Source organism: Diabrotica virgifera, chromosome 6 (genome assembly GCF_917563875.1).
Source record: "Diabrotica virgifera virgifera chromosome 6, PGI_DIABVI_V3a".
NCBI classification, from domain to species: Eukaryota; Metazoa; Arthropoda; class Insecta; order Coleoptera; family Chrysomelidae; genus Diabrotica; species Diabrotica virgifera.
In genome coordinates, this window is record NC_065448.1 from 37,178,614 (window position 1) to 37,193,190 (window position 14,577).

Sequence of the window (14,577 nt, forward strand, 5' to 3'; positions counted from 1 at the left end):
ACTAGACGGGGGTCTACGTTGGCGTCAATTAAAAATGGGGGTTCACAAGTTGCAAGTGGGGGTCCACGAAAATATTATAGCGATTTGGTATTTATTTAAAAAATTTGCATTTTTTTGTTGTAAAATATCAATGGAAAAAATAATATTTTAATATTAGTGACTTAAAAATGTTATTATAATCACAAATTTTAGTGTAGAAAACGTTAAAATTACGTTTTTTACATTTTCCTCCATTCCCAAAACACCTGTCTTTCGATTTGACTGAAAATTTGCCCACATATAGCCAAAACACAGGAATTTAAGTGGTTAAAAGAATTTGTATCGTTTTGCAATACAAAAAAAAATACGTGGAATAATATCAGAGTCAAAAATATAGGCGTCTACTGTAAGTACAATTAATTCGGAAAATATCGACCATACGAAAAAAACGGTTAAGAAAATTATAATAATTATTGTAACACAATTTATTTGGATCAATTTCAGTTCCTACCATTTTTGTCAAAAAGTTAAGAATTGCGGAGATATTGAACAAAAACCACTGCTATCAAATCAATCAGTGCTTATGCTCGCGCTTTTTCTTGCGAAAGAGATCAAAATTGTATAAAATTTATTTCTCTTCATTTTTCCATAGGTACATTTTTGTTATAAAACTAATAATAAACGAGATAATTCAATAATTATGCTGTACTCTTTCCCCCATAACTCGGAAAATATCGACGGCACAAAAAAATTTATAATAGAATAAATTATACGAAACCATATTTTCCACAACTTCAGTCCTTACACTTGTTGTCGAAAAATTAAATATGGCGGAGATATTGATCAAAAACGGTTCTCCTTTATTCGCGATTTTTAATTTACACTATTGACCCCCTTAAGATTAGAAAAATAGAATCTTGCTTGGGTAGCTCGGCATGCAAGATCAAATGCTAACCCGACTGTACTGTATAATTTTGACTCTTTATTGCATGTAACTTTTCTTGTATTGTAAAACTATACAATTTTTTTCTTTTAACCATTAAAGTCCTGTGTTTTGGCTATCTGTGGGCAAATTTTCAGCCAAATAGAAGAACATGTATTTTGGGAATGGAGGAAAATGGAAAAAACAATATTTTAACATTATCTAGGCTAAAGTTTGATCAACAACTTGTTTTAAAACAAAAAACTTGTTATAATGCCCAATAATCACATTTTGGACAACATTTCTATTAAAACATTATTTTTTCAATTGATAATTTACTGATAATAGATTTCAAATCACTGTAAAATCGCTTAAAATGATATATTGAGAAAAGAAAAGAAGACGAAAAAGGCCTTCAATGTCTTATTTTTACCCTCCTCCCCCAAATGTTTTTCATTGGAAGTATGGTAAAAATGTAGGAGCAGGGCACGGGCGTAGCCAGGGGGGTTTTGGGGGTTCAAACCCCCCCCCCCGAAAAGTTAAGATATTAACATGTTTCAAATTTTTATTATGAATATAAAGGTTATTTTATGTAGTTTTAGTCGTTTTATTTTTTTGAACCCCCTCCGAAACTAAAACCTGGCTACGCCCGTGCAGCAGGGGGTCCACCGAAACCAATATATTTTTTAAAGTGGTCTACGAGCAAAAATAGTTTGGGAACCTCTGCCCTAGATGAACTTACATCAAGACTACTTATCGAAGAAGAAAGAAGTAAGTCAGCACAGGGCAGCACAGCATTGGCGATGAAAAGTGATACAAGCAGAGAATTTAAAGGGCAAAAGAAAACCAGATTAAAGTGCCATTTTTGTGGCAGAGGTGGCCATATTGCGAAAAATTGCTTTTTCAAGAAGAAAGAGAGAGATAATAATAGCCAGAAAGACATAAAAGTATGCAGTCAATGTAAAAGACGAGGACACAACTTACAAGAGTGTTGGTTTAATAAAAATAAAAATGAAAAACAACAGACAAGCAGAGAAGAAAATAAAATTGACAGTAATGCATTCATGGTATATACTGGGAGTAAGAAAAATAAAAATGAATGGTGCTTGGACACAGGAGCTAGCGAACATATGTGCTGGAATCAAGATCTGTTTGAAGAATTGATAGAGATAAGCTATAAAAAACAAGTAAAAGTCGGAAATGGAGAAAAATTTCCAGTTAAAGGTATTGGAAAAATAACTCTATGGGCATTTAATGGTAAGAAATTTATAAAGTCAACCCTGTCAGATGTATTATTTGTGCCAGATTTACAATTTAATTTATTCTCAGCTGGATGTGCCTTAGATAAAGGTTATAAGATGTTTTCAAACAATGAAAAATGTGAATTTTATAATGACAAAGGAGAAATAAGAGCATTGGCAACACGGGATAACAAATTATACAAAATGTTATTCTCACAAGAACAAAACACTGAAACCTTTGCAAATATTTTAATTTCGGAACGCACCCCTAACGAAAACTTGTCTGACGGTCAAGTTCAAGAAAACAGCTGTTTAGTAGATGTATTTTTATCAGAGTGTAATTCTGCAAAAACAACAGAAAGTTTGAGAGTTTGGCACTGCAGACTAGCACATCAAAATACTACATATGTGAGAAACTTTTTAAGGCAAAATAACATTGATTTTATAGACGAAAAATTCGTGTGTGAACAGTGTTTAACAGGTAAACAACACAGAATACCATTCAAGTTAAGGGCCAATTTCTCATATCGAGTTCAACTCCAGTTTAACCTGAACTTCTAGTAAACGTCAGTTTAAAGTCAAAATCGTCTTTCTCAATTCGCACGATCAACCGATGGCAGTTTAAACTTAACCGATGCTTGAACGGTGGAATTCGGCCGTTCAAAGATTTCAGAACTCAGTTCAGATGATTTTATGGACTACGCATGCGTTGTATTAACACGAAACGCTGTCATAATATAAATATATCCTATTTTATTATATTAAGCCAAACGATAAACGATAACATTATTTTTGTTTTTATAATATTTATTTACAATTATTAAAATGACTAATTGATTATAAATACTTAAATTTAACTTTATTCAAAAACAGCATAAAAAAGGTAGTTCAAAATGGCGACAGTTTTTTACCTTTTGCCATCTATTGGCATTTCTCGAAAGCTGTAGAACGAGCACTGACATGAACGCGCAATGAGAAATGCATTCCAAACAGAACCGGAGATCACCCGTGAACCCGGTTCAACTGAACCATAGATTAACGCAGGTATGAGAAATCGACCCTAAATCAAGAGCAAGTGAGCCATTACAATTAGTGCATACAGACGTATGTGGCCCTATGGAAGAAGAGTCTTTAGGGGGAAATAGGTATTTCCTGTTGTTAAAGGATGACTATACAAATTATAGGTACGCGTATTTCATGAAAAATAAATCAGAAGTTAAGAAACACCTTAAAAATTTTATATCATTAGCCGAGAGAGAGACAGGCTGCAAGATGAAAAATTTACGATCAGATAACGGTTTAGAGTTTATGAACCAAGAAATAAAGGAGATGCTTGACTATCAAGGCATAAAACATCAGAGATCAGTAGTGTATACGCCTCAGCAGAACGGTAGGGCTGAGAGGGAAAATAGAACCCTAGTTGAATCAGCCCGAACTATGATACAAGGGCAAAAGTTGAATAAAAACTTGTGGGCAGAGGCCATACATACAGCAGTGTATATTTTAAACCGAACAGGCCCTAGTAGCATAAAAAATGTGACACCTTATGAATTATGGTACAAAAAGAAAGTCAATAATATTTCTACACTCAAGAGTTTTGGTTCTAGAGTATCAGTGCATGTCCCAAAAGAGAAGAGATTAAAATGGGATGCAAAAAATATGCTTGGTTTCTTTATTGGCTACAGTGAGGATGTAAAAGGTTACAAAATATTTGTCCCAGACAAAAATAAAGTTGAAATTCATCGAGATGTCATATTTTTGCCCGAGAAAACCATAGAAATAAAAAATGGGGAGACAGACATGAATAAAAACATACAGATGATATGTGAGGAGATAAAGTCAGAAGAAGATGACAGTGAAGCAGAAGAACCTCAAAATAATAGAGAAGAAAGCAGTGAGAGTGACCTCGAAACTGATAGCAGTGTTGAAGATGTGAATGAAATAGAGCAGGAGCATGGATATGACCTGAGAAGACATATAAAAAGACCCTCAAGATATGATGATTATGTTCTGGATGATGACGAAATGAGTTTGTTGACTTTTAGTGATGATGAAGAACCCCAGACGTATGATGATGCAGTGGCCAGTAGTGAGTGTAAAAATTGGAAGAAAGCTATGCAATCAGAAATAAATGCGTTGCTAGAAAATGAAACATGGGAGTTTGTGCAAAGTAGTGATGGTCAAAAAGTCATTGAGTGCAAGTGGGTGTTCAAGAAAAAGAAAAATGAAAATGGTAAAGTAGTGAAATATAAAGCTCGTGTGGTAGCTAGAGGTTTTCAACAAATTGGTATGTTTTTTAATGATATTTATAGTCCAGTAGCAAAATTACCATCAATAAGGATTTTCTTAGCCATGTGTAATATTTTTGATATGAAAATTCATCAAGTAGATGTTTGTAGTGCATTTCTAAATGGGGATATTAAAGAAAATGTTTTTATTTCACTCCCAAAGGGATTTAAAGAAAAAGAGGGCACTATTTGCAAATTAAGAAAATCCTTATATGGTTTGAAAAGTTCACCTAAAAATTGGAATGACAAATTTCATAATTTGATGCAAAATTTGAGTTTTTCAAGATCTGAATATGAATATTGTCTTTATATTAAAGTAAATGAAAAAGGTAGGATATACATTTTGCTGTATGTTGATGATTTGCTGTTGGCAGGTACAAATGATCAAGAAGTTGAGAAAATAAAATACATTTTAAACAAAAACTTCAAAATGAACGACTTAGGTCAAATAAAACATTTTTTGGGTATGTGCATAACTCAAAATTTGTCTGAAGGCAAAATAAAAATTAATCAAACTGTTTACTTAAAAAATGTTTTGAAGAAATTTGACATGTCAAGCTGCAAACCATCAACAACACCAATGGATAATAATTTTCACCACGATTTTCTCAAACGAAAAAAATCTGAGAGCATAGAGATAGAAAAGAAATGTAGAGTTGCTATAGGATGTTTGATGTATGCAATGTTATGCTCAAGACCAGATTTGTGTATAGCTATAGGTATATTAAGCAGGTATCAAACATGTGCAAGTAACGATTTGTGGGTAGCAATAAAAAGAGTATTGAGATATATTCAAAGCACAGTTACTATGAGTTTGATATACTATAAACATAAATATAAACAGGAAAATTTGATAGTAGGGTACTCAGATTCAGATTGGGCAGGTGACCGTACTGATAGAAAATCTACATCAGGATATGTATTCAAAGTTTTTAATTGCACGGTGTCATGGGCATCACGGAAACAGTCTACAGTCAGTTTGTCCTCTACTGAAGCTGAATATGTTGCACTAAGTGTATGTGTGAGTGAAGCATGTTGGCTAAGATACTTAATGTATGATTTAAAAATAAAACCTGATTATGTAGCGGTTCTAATTCATGCAGACAATCAAAGCGCTATAAGGGTTAGTAGAAATCCGGAATTTCATAAGAGACTAAAACATGTTGATATTAGATTTCATTTTGTACGAGATAAAATTAAGGAAAATATTGTTGTATTAAAATATCTTAATACAAGTGACCAACAGGCTGACATATGTACAAAACCATTAGGTTTAACTCTGTTTAAAAAATTTAGAGAGTTGCTAGGTTTAGAATAAAAAATTAATTTAGATCTAGGAGATTTACCGTTGAGGGGGGGTGTTGAATACCCAGTAAAAATAAGCAACGGCAAATCTAGGGGATTTTTGTTATTGTATGATGTAGTTGGAAACAATGGGTGCGTTCGGACGACCACAGCGGCTGGATAACTGAGCCAGCAGTAGCTGTCAGACGTCACCGCTGGAAGCCAGCCGCTGAGAGATTTACTAAGCTTTCCCTATCACGGCTGGATGCAACCACTCAGCCGATTTCTGCTGCCAGCCAGCCGCTATGGTCGTCCGAACGCACCCAATGTTATATAAGTGTCAGATGTCAACTGTAAGCAAAAATAAGTGTCAAGGAAAAATAAATGTTGATTTTGATGTTTAAGTTATTTGTAGAATTATTGAGTTTTCTTTTAAAATAAAACTGACTAGAAGTACTTCGGTGTTTAATTAACATCCACGCAATTCTGCAAAACATCATATTCATTGCGATATTAGTTACAACTGGGGATATTAACGTTATCATGTTGACACCGCTCAGAATTTGGGTTGGCCCTTCCCGTTTATTGATTTTATTGGCCACGCAACCCGACACACTTGTTGATAGTCTGGGAAAATTATCGAAAAAATGCCATTTTTGAGAAAAGTTATTTACCAGCTATTTTATTGCTAAAATCGAATCTTAAGATTGCATATATTAGTAATATGGGGTATGACAAGTCCGCAGAAAGTGTGTTATTTTATTTATAAACAAATTAGCACTCCTAAATCTTCTTTTTTTTTTTTAATTAGTGTTCTGTAACTCCTAAGATTTTTCCTTTAAACCAAAAACACTCAAATTAAAATTCACCGTAGTTTAGTTCTGCACAAAGTTATTTTTTTTTTCGATTTACAACAAAAATTTTACTCGAAAAATCCGAGTTTTCCCAAAAAACTCTGCAATTTTCAATTAAAATTTTAGGGAAGTAATTATTTATCAAAAATTAAATAAATTAATGACATGAAAGAATTTTTATAGATTATACGGAGATGGGCTAAATCATGGAATAAATTCATTTTCTCTAAAATGGACGATTTTGGAGCAAAATCCCGAAACAGGTCGATTTTTATTTTTAAATTACAATGTTTTGGCATATATTTCATACTAGTGACGTCATCAATCTGAGCGTGATGACGTAATCGATAATTTTTTTAATGGGAATAGGGGTCGTGTGGTAGGTCAGTTGAAAGGTCACGACCCCTATTCCTATTTAAAAAAATAATCGATTACATCATCACGCTCGGATGGATGACGTCACTAGTTTGAAATATATGCCAAAAAAAATTTAATCTAAACATAAAAATCGACCTGTTTCGGGATTTTTCTCTAAAAGTGTCCATTTTAGAGAAAATTAATTTATTCCATAATTTAGCCCCTCTCTGTATATCAGGAGACCGGCGACAATCTAACCAATAGTTTAGCAATATTAAAAATGTTAATTAAAAAATTTCGGTCGGAATAATAACCAGAAAGATTATGATACACCAGAATAACTATGATTTTCGTATAAACAAGCACTAAGTACATATTCAACGTACTTTACAGAATTGAAATTGGACTATTTGATCGGTCTCAGGAATGTTACAAAGAAACAAATTTTTGGCTTATAAACAAATAGAACCCCTCAGAAAATATTAGATTAAATTAAGTTAATGCTGTTGAAAAAGGCACGGCTTCTGTGCCCTTTTCGAAGAAAAAAATTGAATTCCAGGTATAACCGGTCAAATTTGACCGGCATTTGCGACAGAGTTATAAACAACAGGATTTCATCTTTGAACCATTACCTTTTTATTCCGGTCCTCTTTGTACATACAAATTTTCATATCTTCAAGACACTCATAACAAAAAAAGATTTGTGTCACCAAGTTATTTAATTATTAATAAATAATTACTTCCCTAAGATTTTAGTTGAAAATTAAAGATTTTGTTTAAAAAACTCGAATTTTCAGAGGAAAATTTCCGCCGAAGGAAATCGAAAAAAATATCTACATATGTGCAGAATTAAATTACAGTGAATTTTTATGTGAGTGTTTTTGGTTTAACGTTAAAATCTTCCGAGTTACAGTGCAATAATTGAAAAAAAGATTTCGGAGCACTAATTTGTTTATAAACCAAATAGTACACTTTCTGCGGACTTTGCATAGCTATATGAAATCTTAAGATTTGATTCCAGCATGTCCAGCAATAAAATAGCTGGTACATAGTTTTCCTTGTTTTTTTACTAATTTTCCCAGATTATTACCTTGCATCTTCCATTGAGTTGATAATTCACATTGTGGAAATTCTCAATTATTATATTTTTATTATATTTCTAATTTAATACTATTCTATCTAATTCCTCCAAAACCAGCAAATTTCCATAAAACCCAGCCATATTAATACCTTTTGCTTTAGTTTTCCTTGCAAGAAATAAACAAAACACATCTAAACTAAACCTAACCTCGCTTTCGGCCATTCATTCATGTCCGTGCATGTCACAACAATTTCGACAGTCGAAATTATAATATCAGAAACTTTTTTGGAGTCGCTATTAATTTCGATAGTCGCTATTTCGTGACGTCATTTCGTTAGTTCAACTAAAATCCACAAGGCTCGCACAGTCGCATTTCAACCGTCGCCATATTGATTGCGACATGTTTTCAGTCGAAATTTGAATTAGAACCAGGCCCCTGTTTATGACAAATTTCACACTTGTAAGGTTTTTCTACAGTGTGATTTTAACGTACGTGTATTGTTTTCATAATCTGCGTCTCTTGTGGAAATTTTAAAATAAAAACCAAAATATAAATTTTCAATTATCTCTCATTAAACATTACATAATCAATGTTAATTTCAACAATTTCCAAGATTCTCTTACATCTATATCTTTATAAGGTTACTATATTCACCAGGGTTTACATCATGTAAAAAAACTATGTATTCTAAATCAACATTTTTTAATAACTTTATGATTAACATCTCAACAACTCTTTTGCAAGGTAAATTTGCAATTGAGGCAATTTAGAACACAAGGAGTATAAGTGAAAATTTTGGAAAATTGGGTTTTAAATACAAAAATGGAGTCTCAAACACATAGAAAACATGGTGGCTTCAAATTTTCTACACAAACAAACAATAAAATGAACGAAAATGACATGTCAGTGAAAACATGCTAAGTAGTACCTACCTAAATTTTTTAAATTCGTCTAGGACTTTGAACAAAGTTATCTCAAAACTTGTCACTTATACCCCTTGTGTTCTAAGGGCCTCAATTGTTTTTTTCAAACAATTTTTACCAAGATATGAAAAACGAATATAACAGCCCTAAGGTCTTGCTCCATGGTGAACTTAGATATATGCATTTAACAAGCAAATTTCATACTTCTTCTTGTGTAATTTGGTAAGTTACTTCAGAGAACCTACTTACTTTGGAAAGTTCTTGTTGCTACCCTAAACTCAGCTTTGGAAAGGAAAGATAGTCGAAATTAGTAGTCAATTTGAAATAAAGTAAAGAAAGTGTAGCACGGAAAAGAAGGAAGGAAGAAGAATAGAATAGAGTACCGGCTAAGTAAGCTCGAGAAACAAGAGACCAAAAGGAAGATGGGATTCAAGAGCCAGAAAAAGGAATAAAATTAAAACAGTTTTCTTTCTAAAATAATTTGGGAGTGAAAGAATGAGAGCTGGAAGAATAAAACAGAAAGTTAAATAAATAAAACCAGACACAGATCCTGAACAAACCAAAATGAGGGCGCCAGTCTCACGCATCAACAAATTAACAAATTTCTGGATTAACTTAACTAAATTTCCTAATATAAAATTTATGTTGTTTCTTCCTAAACCAACTACCATGTGAAGTGAAGCTGGAAAGAGATATGTAATACGCAAAACGAATTTTATAAATTATTTATTACAAGTATAATAGTTACAATACAATTATGGTAGGGGAGCCCAAGCGGGGATTTTTGCAGTTACTCGAGCGCGTCAGATTATCATATGGGGAGAAACCTGGTGCCCTGCAGATGTACCTCTACCATATATTGGCTCTTAACACAGGGGAGTTCGTTAAGGGGGGCCCGAAAAAAAATCTCTCCTTAAAAATATGTACTCGAAATTGTGAGATTAAGATAAGGTAAGTTAAGAACATTCAAAACAGTGTATATTTCAAAAATCTAACGATTTGAGCGGGACGTAAGGAAATGGACGAGTTATGAACGTTAGATCGAAAAACTAAAAAATATGTGTTCAATATTTTTCAATAATCTATTGAATGATTCCAAACATGACCCCCCACGGAGAGGGGTGGGGGTAAATTTAAAATTTTAAATATAAATCCCGCGATATTTCGCAAAATAAACATTAGATCGAAAAACTGCAAAATATAATTCAATATTTTTGAAAAATCTATCGAATGGTACCAAACACAACCACCCACGGAGTTGGGATGGGGGGTTACTTTAAAATCTTAAATAGGAGCCCCAAATTTTTATTCCAGATTTGGATTCTTTACGTAAAAATAAGCAACTTTTATTCGAAACATTTTTTCAAATTATGAATAGATGGCGCTATAATCGGAAAAAACGATTGTTATGGAAATGGAAAATTCAATTAAAAAATGGCACTTCTCCTCTCATGTATTTGCAATACTCACATTTACTAATAGCTTTTAATAGCAGATTGTAAATTTGCAAAGTTTAATAAAAAAAAAAAAAAAATGGCAAGCGCCCACTAAAATGGAAAACTGTACTTAACTTTTTTTGGTTTTAGGACTTACTCTTCACAACCAAATAGGTCCCCAAAGCGCTCGAGTGACTGCACATTTAGCATATTTCGCTCCCCCACTATTATAAATGAAAGTTTACAATGTTGATAAGTACATATGGTTGCATAGATACAAAATAGTTGTTAATTAACTGAAAATAAAATTCCTAAGATTCATTTGATGGTTTAAAAAAAGGTAGCATAACATTACTTTTTGTGTTTGTAGGTAATGTTCAATTTAAAGTTAAAAATTTGTTACATATGTGAAAACTGATTTCGCGCGTATAAGGTTTTCTAGAGTATGCAGTCATATATTTTTCAAATTACTTGCTGCCAAACTGCCAAAAACAAATTTGAAATTTGCAAGCTTTGTTCCAGTGTGAACTATCGTATGTTCAGCTAAAGAACTGTTCTGAGTAAATTATTTAGTAGGGAATGCATCGGTGACGTTCGTTTCGGCTGAGGGTTGGTATGATGGAACAGGAGCGGGTACGTCGGAATATGTTCGGTTCGACTATTCCACGTATTACAAAAGTGACAAAACTTTGATGGCATCGGTCTCGATTCCAGCGCTGGCCGTAGTTGAGTAGGTACACTTTCCTTTTCCGAGAGATTTGATCTCTCGGAATAGGTACCATAGAGAAAGGCATCGGCGGCGTCTGTTGACTGTTTCGATTCCAAAATCTCACATCTGTGATGGGTTTAAAAGGATTTCAGGTCGATACGGCTGTAACAGATAGTTGTCATTTAAAACTGTTAAAATTTTGACTCTACCGCATTGTTTTTATTTATTTGACTATAATCTAATCGATCCTATTTTTGTAGTAAATTAGTGTCTTCATTTTCCATTTGTATAAACGAATTCTGAATAAACCTCGACTTTAGGTAATTTAAAAACTCATAATTACATGTAAGAAAAATTTGTTTTAAGAGGTGTTATAATATAGATTTACGAATTGTAGGAAAAACATGGTAAAAAATATAAATATATTTAAAAATCAAATTACATACATCCTCTAGCTAGATTAAAAATACAAAATTATAGGTGCCCACTAGTTTGATCGTTTGAATTTGGGGCAGCGGAACAGCGGAAGACAATAGCAGCACAACTATTAGGAACGAGCTAGGGCGATCCATATATTGTCTTTTCATGTCGGAATCATAAACTCGCATTAGGTTTCTGGAATAGGTATTTGCTTGGAATAGGTTCAGTTCCAACCTATTACCGAAAAATGCTATTCTGTACCATCTCTATTTAAAACGAACTGCGCTCTTTTAAGGTTTTTCTTCAGTGTGCAATCTCATATGATGTTTCAAAGAAATTTTCCAAGAAAACCGCACAAAACAAATTTCACACTTGTGAGGTTTTTCTCCAGTGTGCGTTCTCATGTGTTGTTTCAAATAACATGCTAGAATAAACTGTTTATCACAAATTTCGCACTTGTATGGCTTTTCTCCAGTATGCACTTTCGTATGTTGATTTAATGGAGTTTTCTGAGTAAAAGACTTAAAACAAATTTGGCACTTATAAGGTTTTTCTCCGGTGTGCGATCTCATGTGTTGTTTCAAATAACATGCTAGAATAAACTGTTTATCACAAATTTCGCACTTGTATGGCTTTTCTCCAGTATGCACTTTCGTATGTTGATTTAATGGAGTTTTCTGAGTAAAAGACTTAAAACAAATTTGGCACTTATAAGGTTTTTCTCCGGTGTGCGATCTCATATGCTGTTTCAAAGAACTTGCATGAGCAAATTGCCCAAAACAAAATTCACACTTATGAGGTTTTTCTCCAGTATGAGCTCTTATATGTTCATTTAAATTATCTTTACGAGCAAACTGTTTATGACAAATTTCGCACTTGTGAGGTTTTTCTCCAGTATGAACTTTTATATGTTGATTTAAATGAATTTTCTGAACAAACGACTTGAAACAAATTTGGCACTTATAAGATTTTTCTCCAGTATGAACTTTTATATGTTGATTTAAATGATCTTTCTGAGTAAACGACTTAAAACAAATTTGGCACTTATAAGGTTTTTCTCCGGTATGCGATCTCATATGCCGTTTGAAAGAATTTGCATGAGAAAATTGCACAAAACAAATTTCACACTTGTGAGGTTTTTCTCCAGTGTGTACTCTCTTATGTATTTTTAAATGACCTGCTTCATTAAACTGCTTAAAACAAATTTCACACTTGTAAGGAGTTTCTTCAGTATGAACTCGTACATGTCTATCTAAATGATATTTACGAGGAAACTGTTTATGGCAAATTTTGCACTTGTGAGGTTTTTCTCCAGTGTGCACTCTCAAATGTTTCTTCAAAGAAGCTAGCTGAGAAAACTGTCCAAAACAAATTTCACACTTGTAAAGTTTTGCTCTCGTGTGCACTGCCGAATGTGTTTTCAAATTACTTGATTGGCTAAACATCTTAAAACAAATTTCACACTTGTGAGGTTTTTTTCCGGTGTGCACTGTCAAATGCTTTTTTAAATTACCTGCTTCACTAAATTGTTTAAAACAAATTTCACACTTGTGAGGTTTTCCTCCGGTGTGACTTGAGTGTACATGTATTGTTTTCATTTTCATAATTTCCAAGGTGTGCGTCTCTTGTGGAAATTCTAAAATAAAAACCAAAATATAAATTTTCAATTATCTCTCATTAAACATTACATATTCAATGTTAATTTCAACAATTTCCAAGATTCTCTTTCATCTATATCTTTATAAGGTTACTATATTCACCAGGGTTTACATCATGTAAAAAAACTATTCTAAATCAACATTTTTTTAATAACTTTATGATTAAAATGTCAACAACTCTTTTGCAAGGTAAATTTGCAATTCTTTCAAACCACTTGGACCAAGACATGAAAAAACAAATATAACAGCCCTAAGACCTTTCTCCAGGGTGAACTTAGATATATGCATTTAAATTCCATTTTAAGTGATACTTCTAAGCAAAGTTCATACTTTAATGTTTAATTTCGTATGTTACTTCAGAGCACCTGCTTTTGATAACTGCTTGCGTTGAAAAGTTCTTGTCAAATGTGAACTTTCTTTTGTTCATTTAAAGAACTTTATGAATAAACTGTTTAAAATTGTCACACCTTAACAGTTTTTTTTCCCTTCCGTAGTCAATTTTTGCATGTTTGGTTAAAAATTTGTTATGCGAAAACTGAATAATACAAATTTCGCACTTATAAGGTTTTTCTACAGTATGCACAGTCATATGTTTTTCAAATTAGGTGCTGTGGTAAACAGCCAAAAACAAATTTGAAAGGACCCTGCAGAAACCTTATGGGAAATGCCTCTCTGTCAAGTGCTCTAAAACTTTGGGTTCTGGTAGTCCTTGATCTGTAGAACAAAAGACGCGTTGCTCCAAAAAATCATGGTTTTAACATATAAGCCTCTGAAGTTATAGGTACAGTGAGGACGTTTGAGTTGGAATAAATTCATTTTATCGAGAATGGGCGACTCTGGAGATAAATTTCGAATCAGGTCGATTTTTATTTTTAAATTATAATTTTTTGGCATATATATCATACTAGTGACGTCATCCATCTGGACGTGATGACGCAATCGGTGATTTTTTTAAATAAGAATAGGGGTCGTGTGACAGCTTAGTTGAAAGATTATACAATTCTCTATTCAGTAATTTAAACATTAACATAATTCTTTATAATGGGTGCCCAATTTATTTTTGAATTAAATTAATTGAGACAAAAAGAAGAATGTATATAATTTATTTAATTCAAAGCACATTTTACTGCTGTCATAAAACAGAGAAAATAGTAATTTGAAAAATAAACATTGCTTTTCACTTAAATTAAATGTTGAAACTGCTAAGAGGCAGGTGGGTGGCAGCTTTAACATTGAATTTAAGCGAAAAACAATAGTTATTTAGTAAATAAACATTCTTTCCTGTTTTGGGACAACAGTAAAATGTATTTCGAATGAAATAAACTATATACATTCTTGTTTTTGTCTCAATTAATTTAATTTAAAAAACAATTTTTGGGCACCCTGTATCAATAATTATTACGTTCATGTTTATATTAGTGAAT

At 32.7% G+C, this 14,577-nt stretch overlaps 1 protein-coding gene across 3 annotated transcripts in view; it reads right to left on the reverse strand.

Moving 5' to 3' along the window:
• LOC126886860 (zinc finger protein 664-like) overlaps window positions 1–14,577 on the reverse strand; it is a 70,888-nt gene that overhangs the window by 8,905 nt on the left and 47,406 nt on the right. The window contains exons 2-3 of one of the 3 annotated variants that reach the window (XM_050653972.1): window positions 13,009–13,131; window positions 8,693–11,237 (exon numbers count right to left, since the gene is read on the reverse strand). The exons of 1 other annotated variant lie outside the window; for it this stretch is intronic. In XM_050653972.1, the coding sequence (XP_050509929.1) occupies window positions 11,224–11,237; window positions 13,009–13,131 (137 nt within the window). In that variant the 3' untranslated portion in view covers window positions 8,693–11,223. One more of the 3 variants, XM_050653969.1, reaches the window with a different exon arrangement.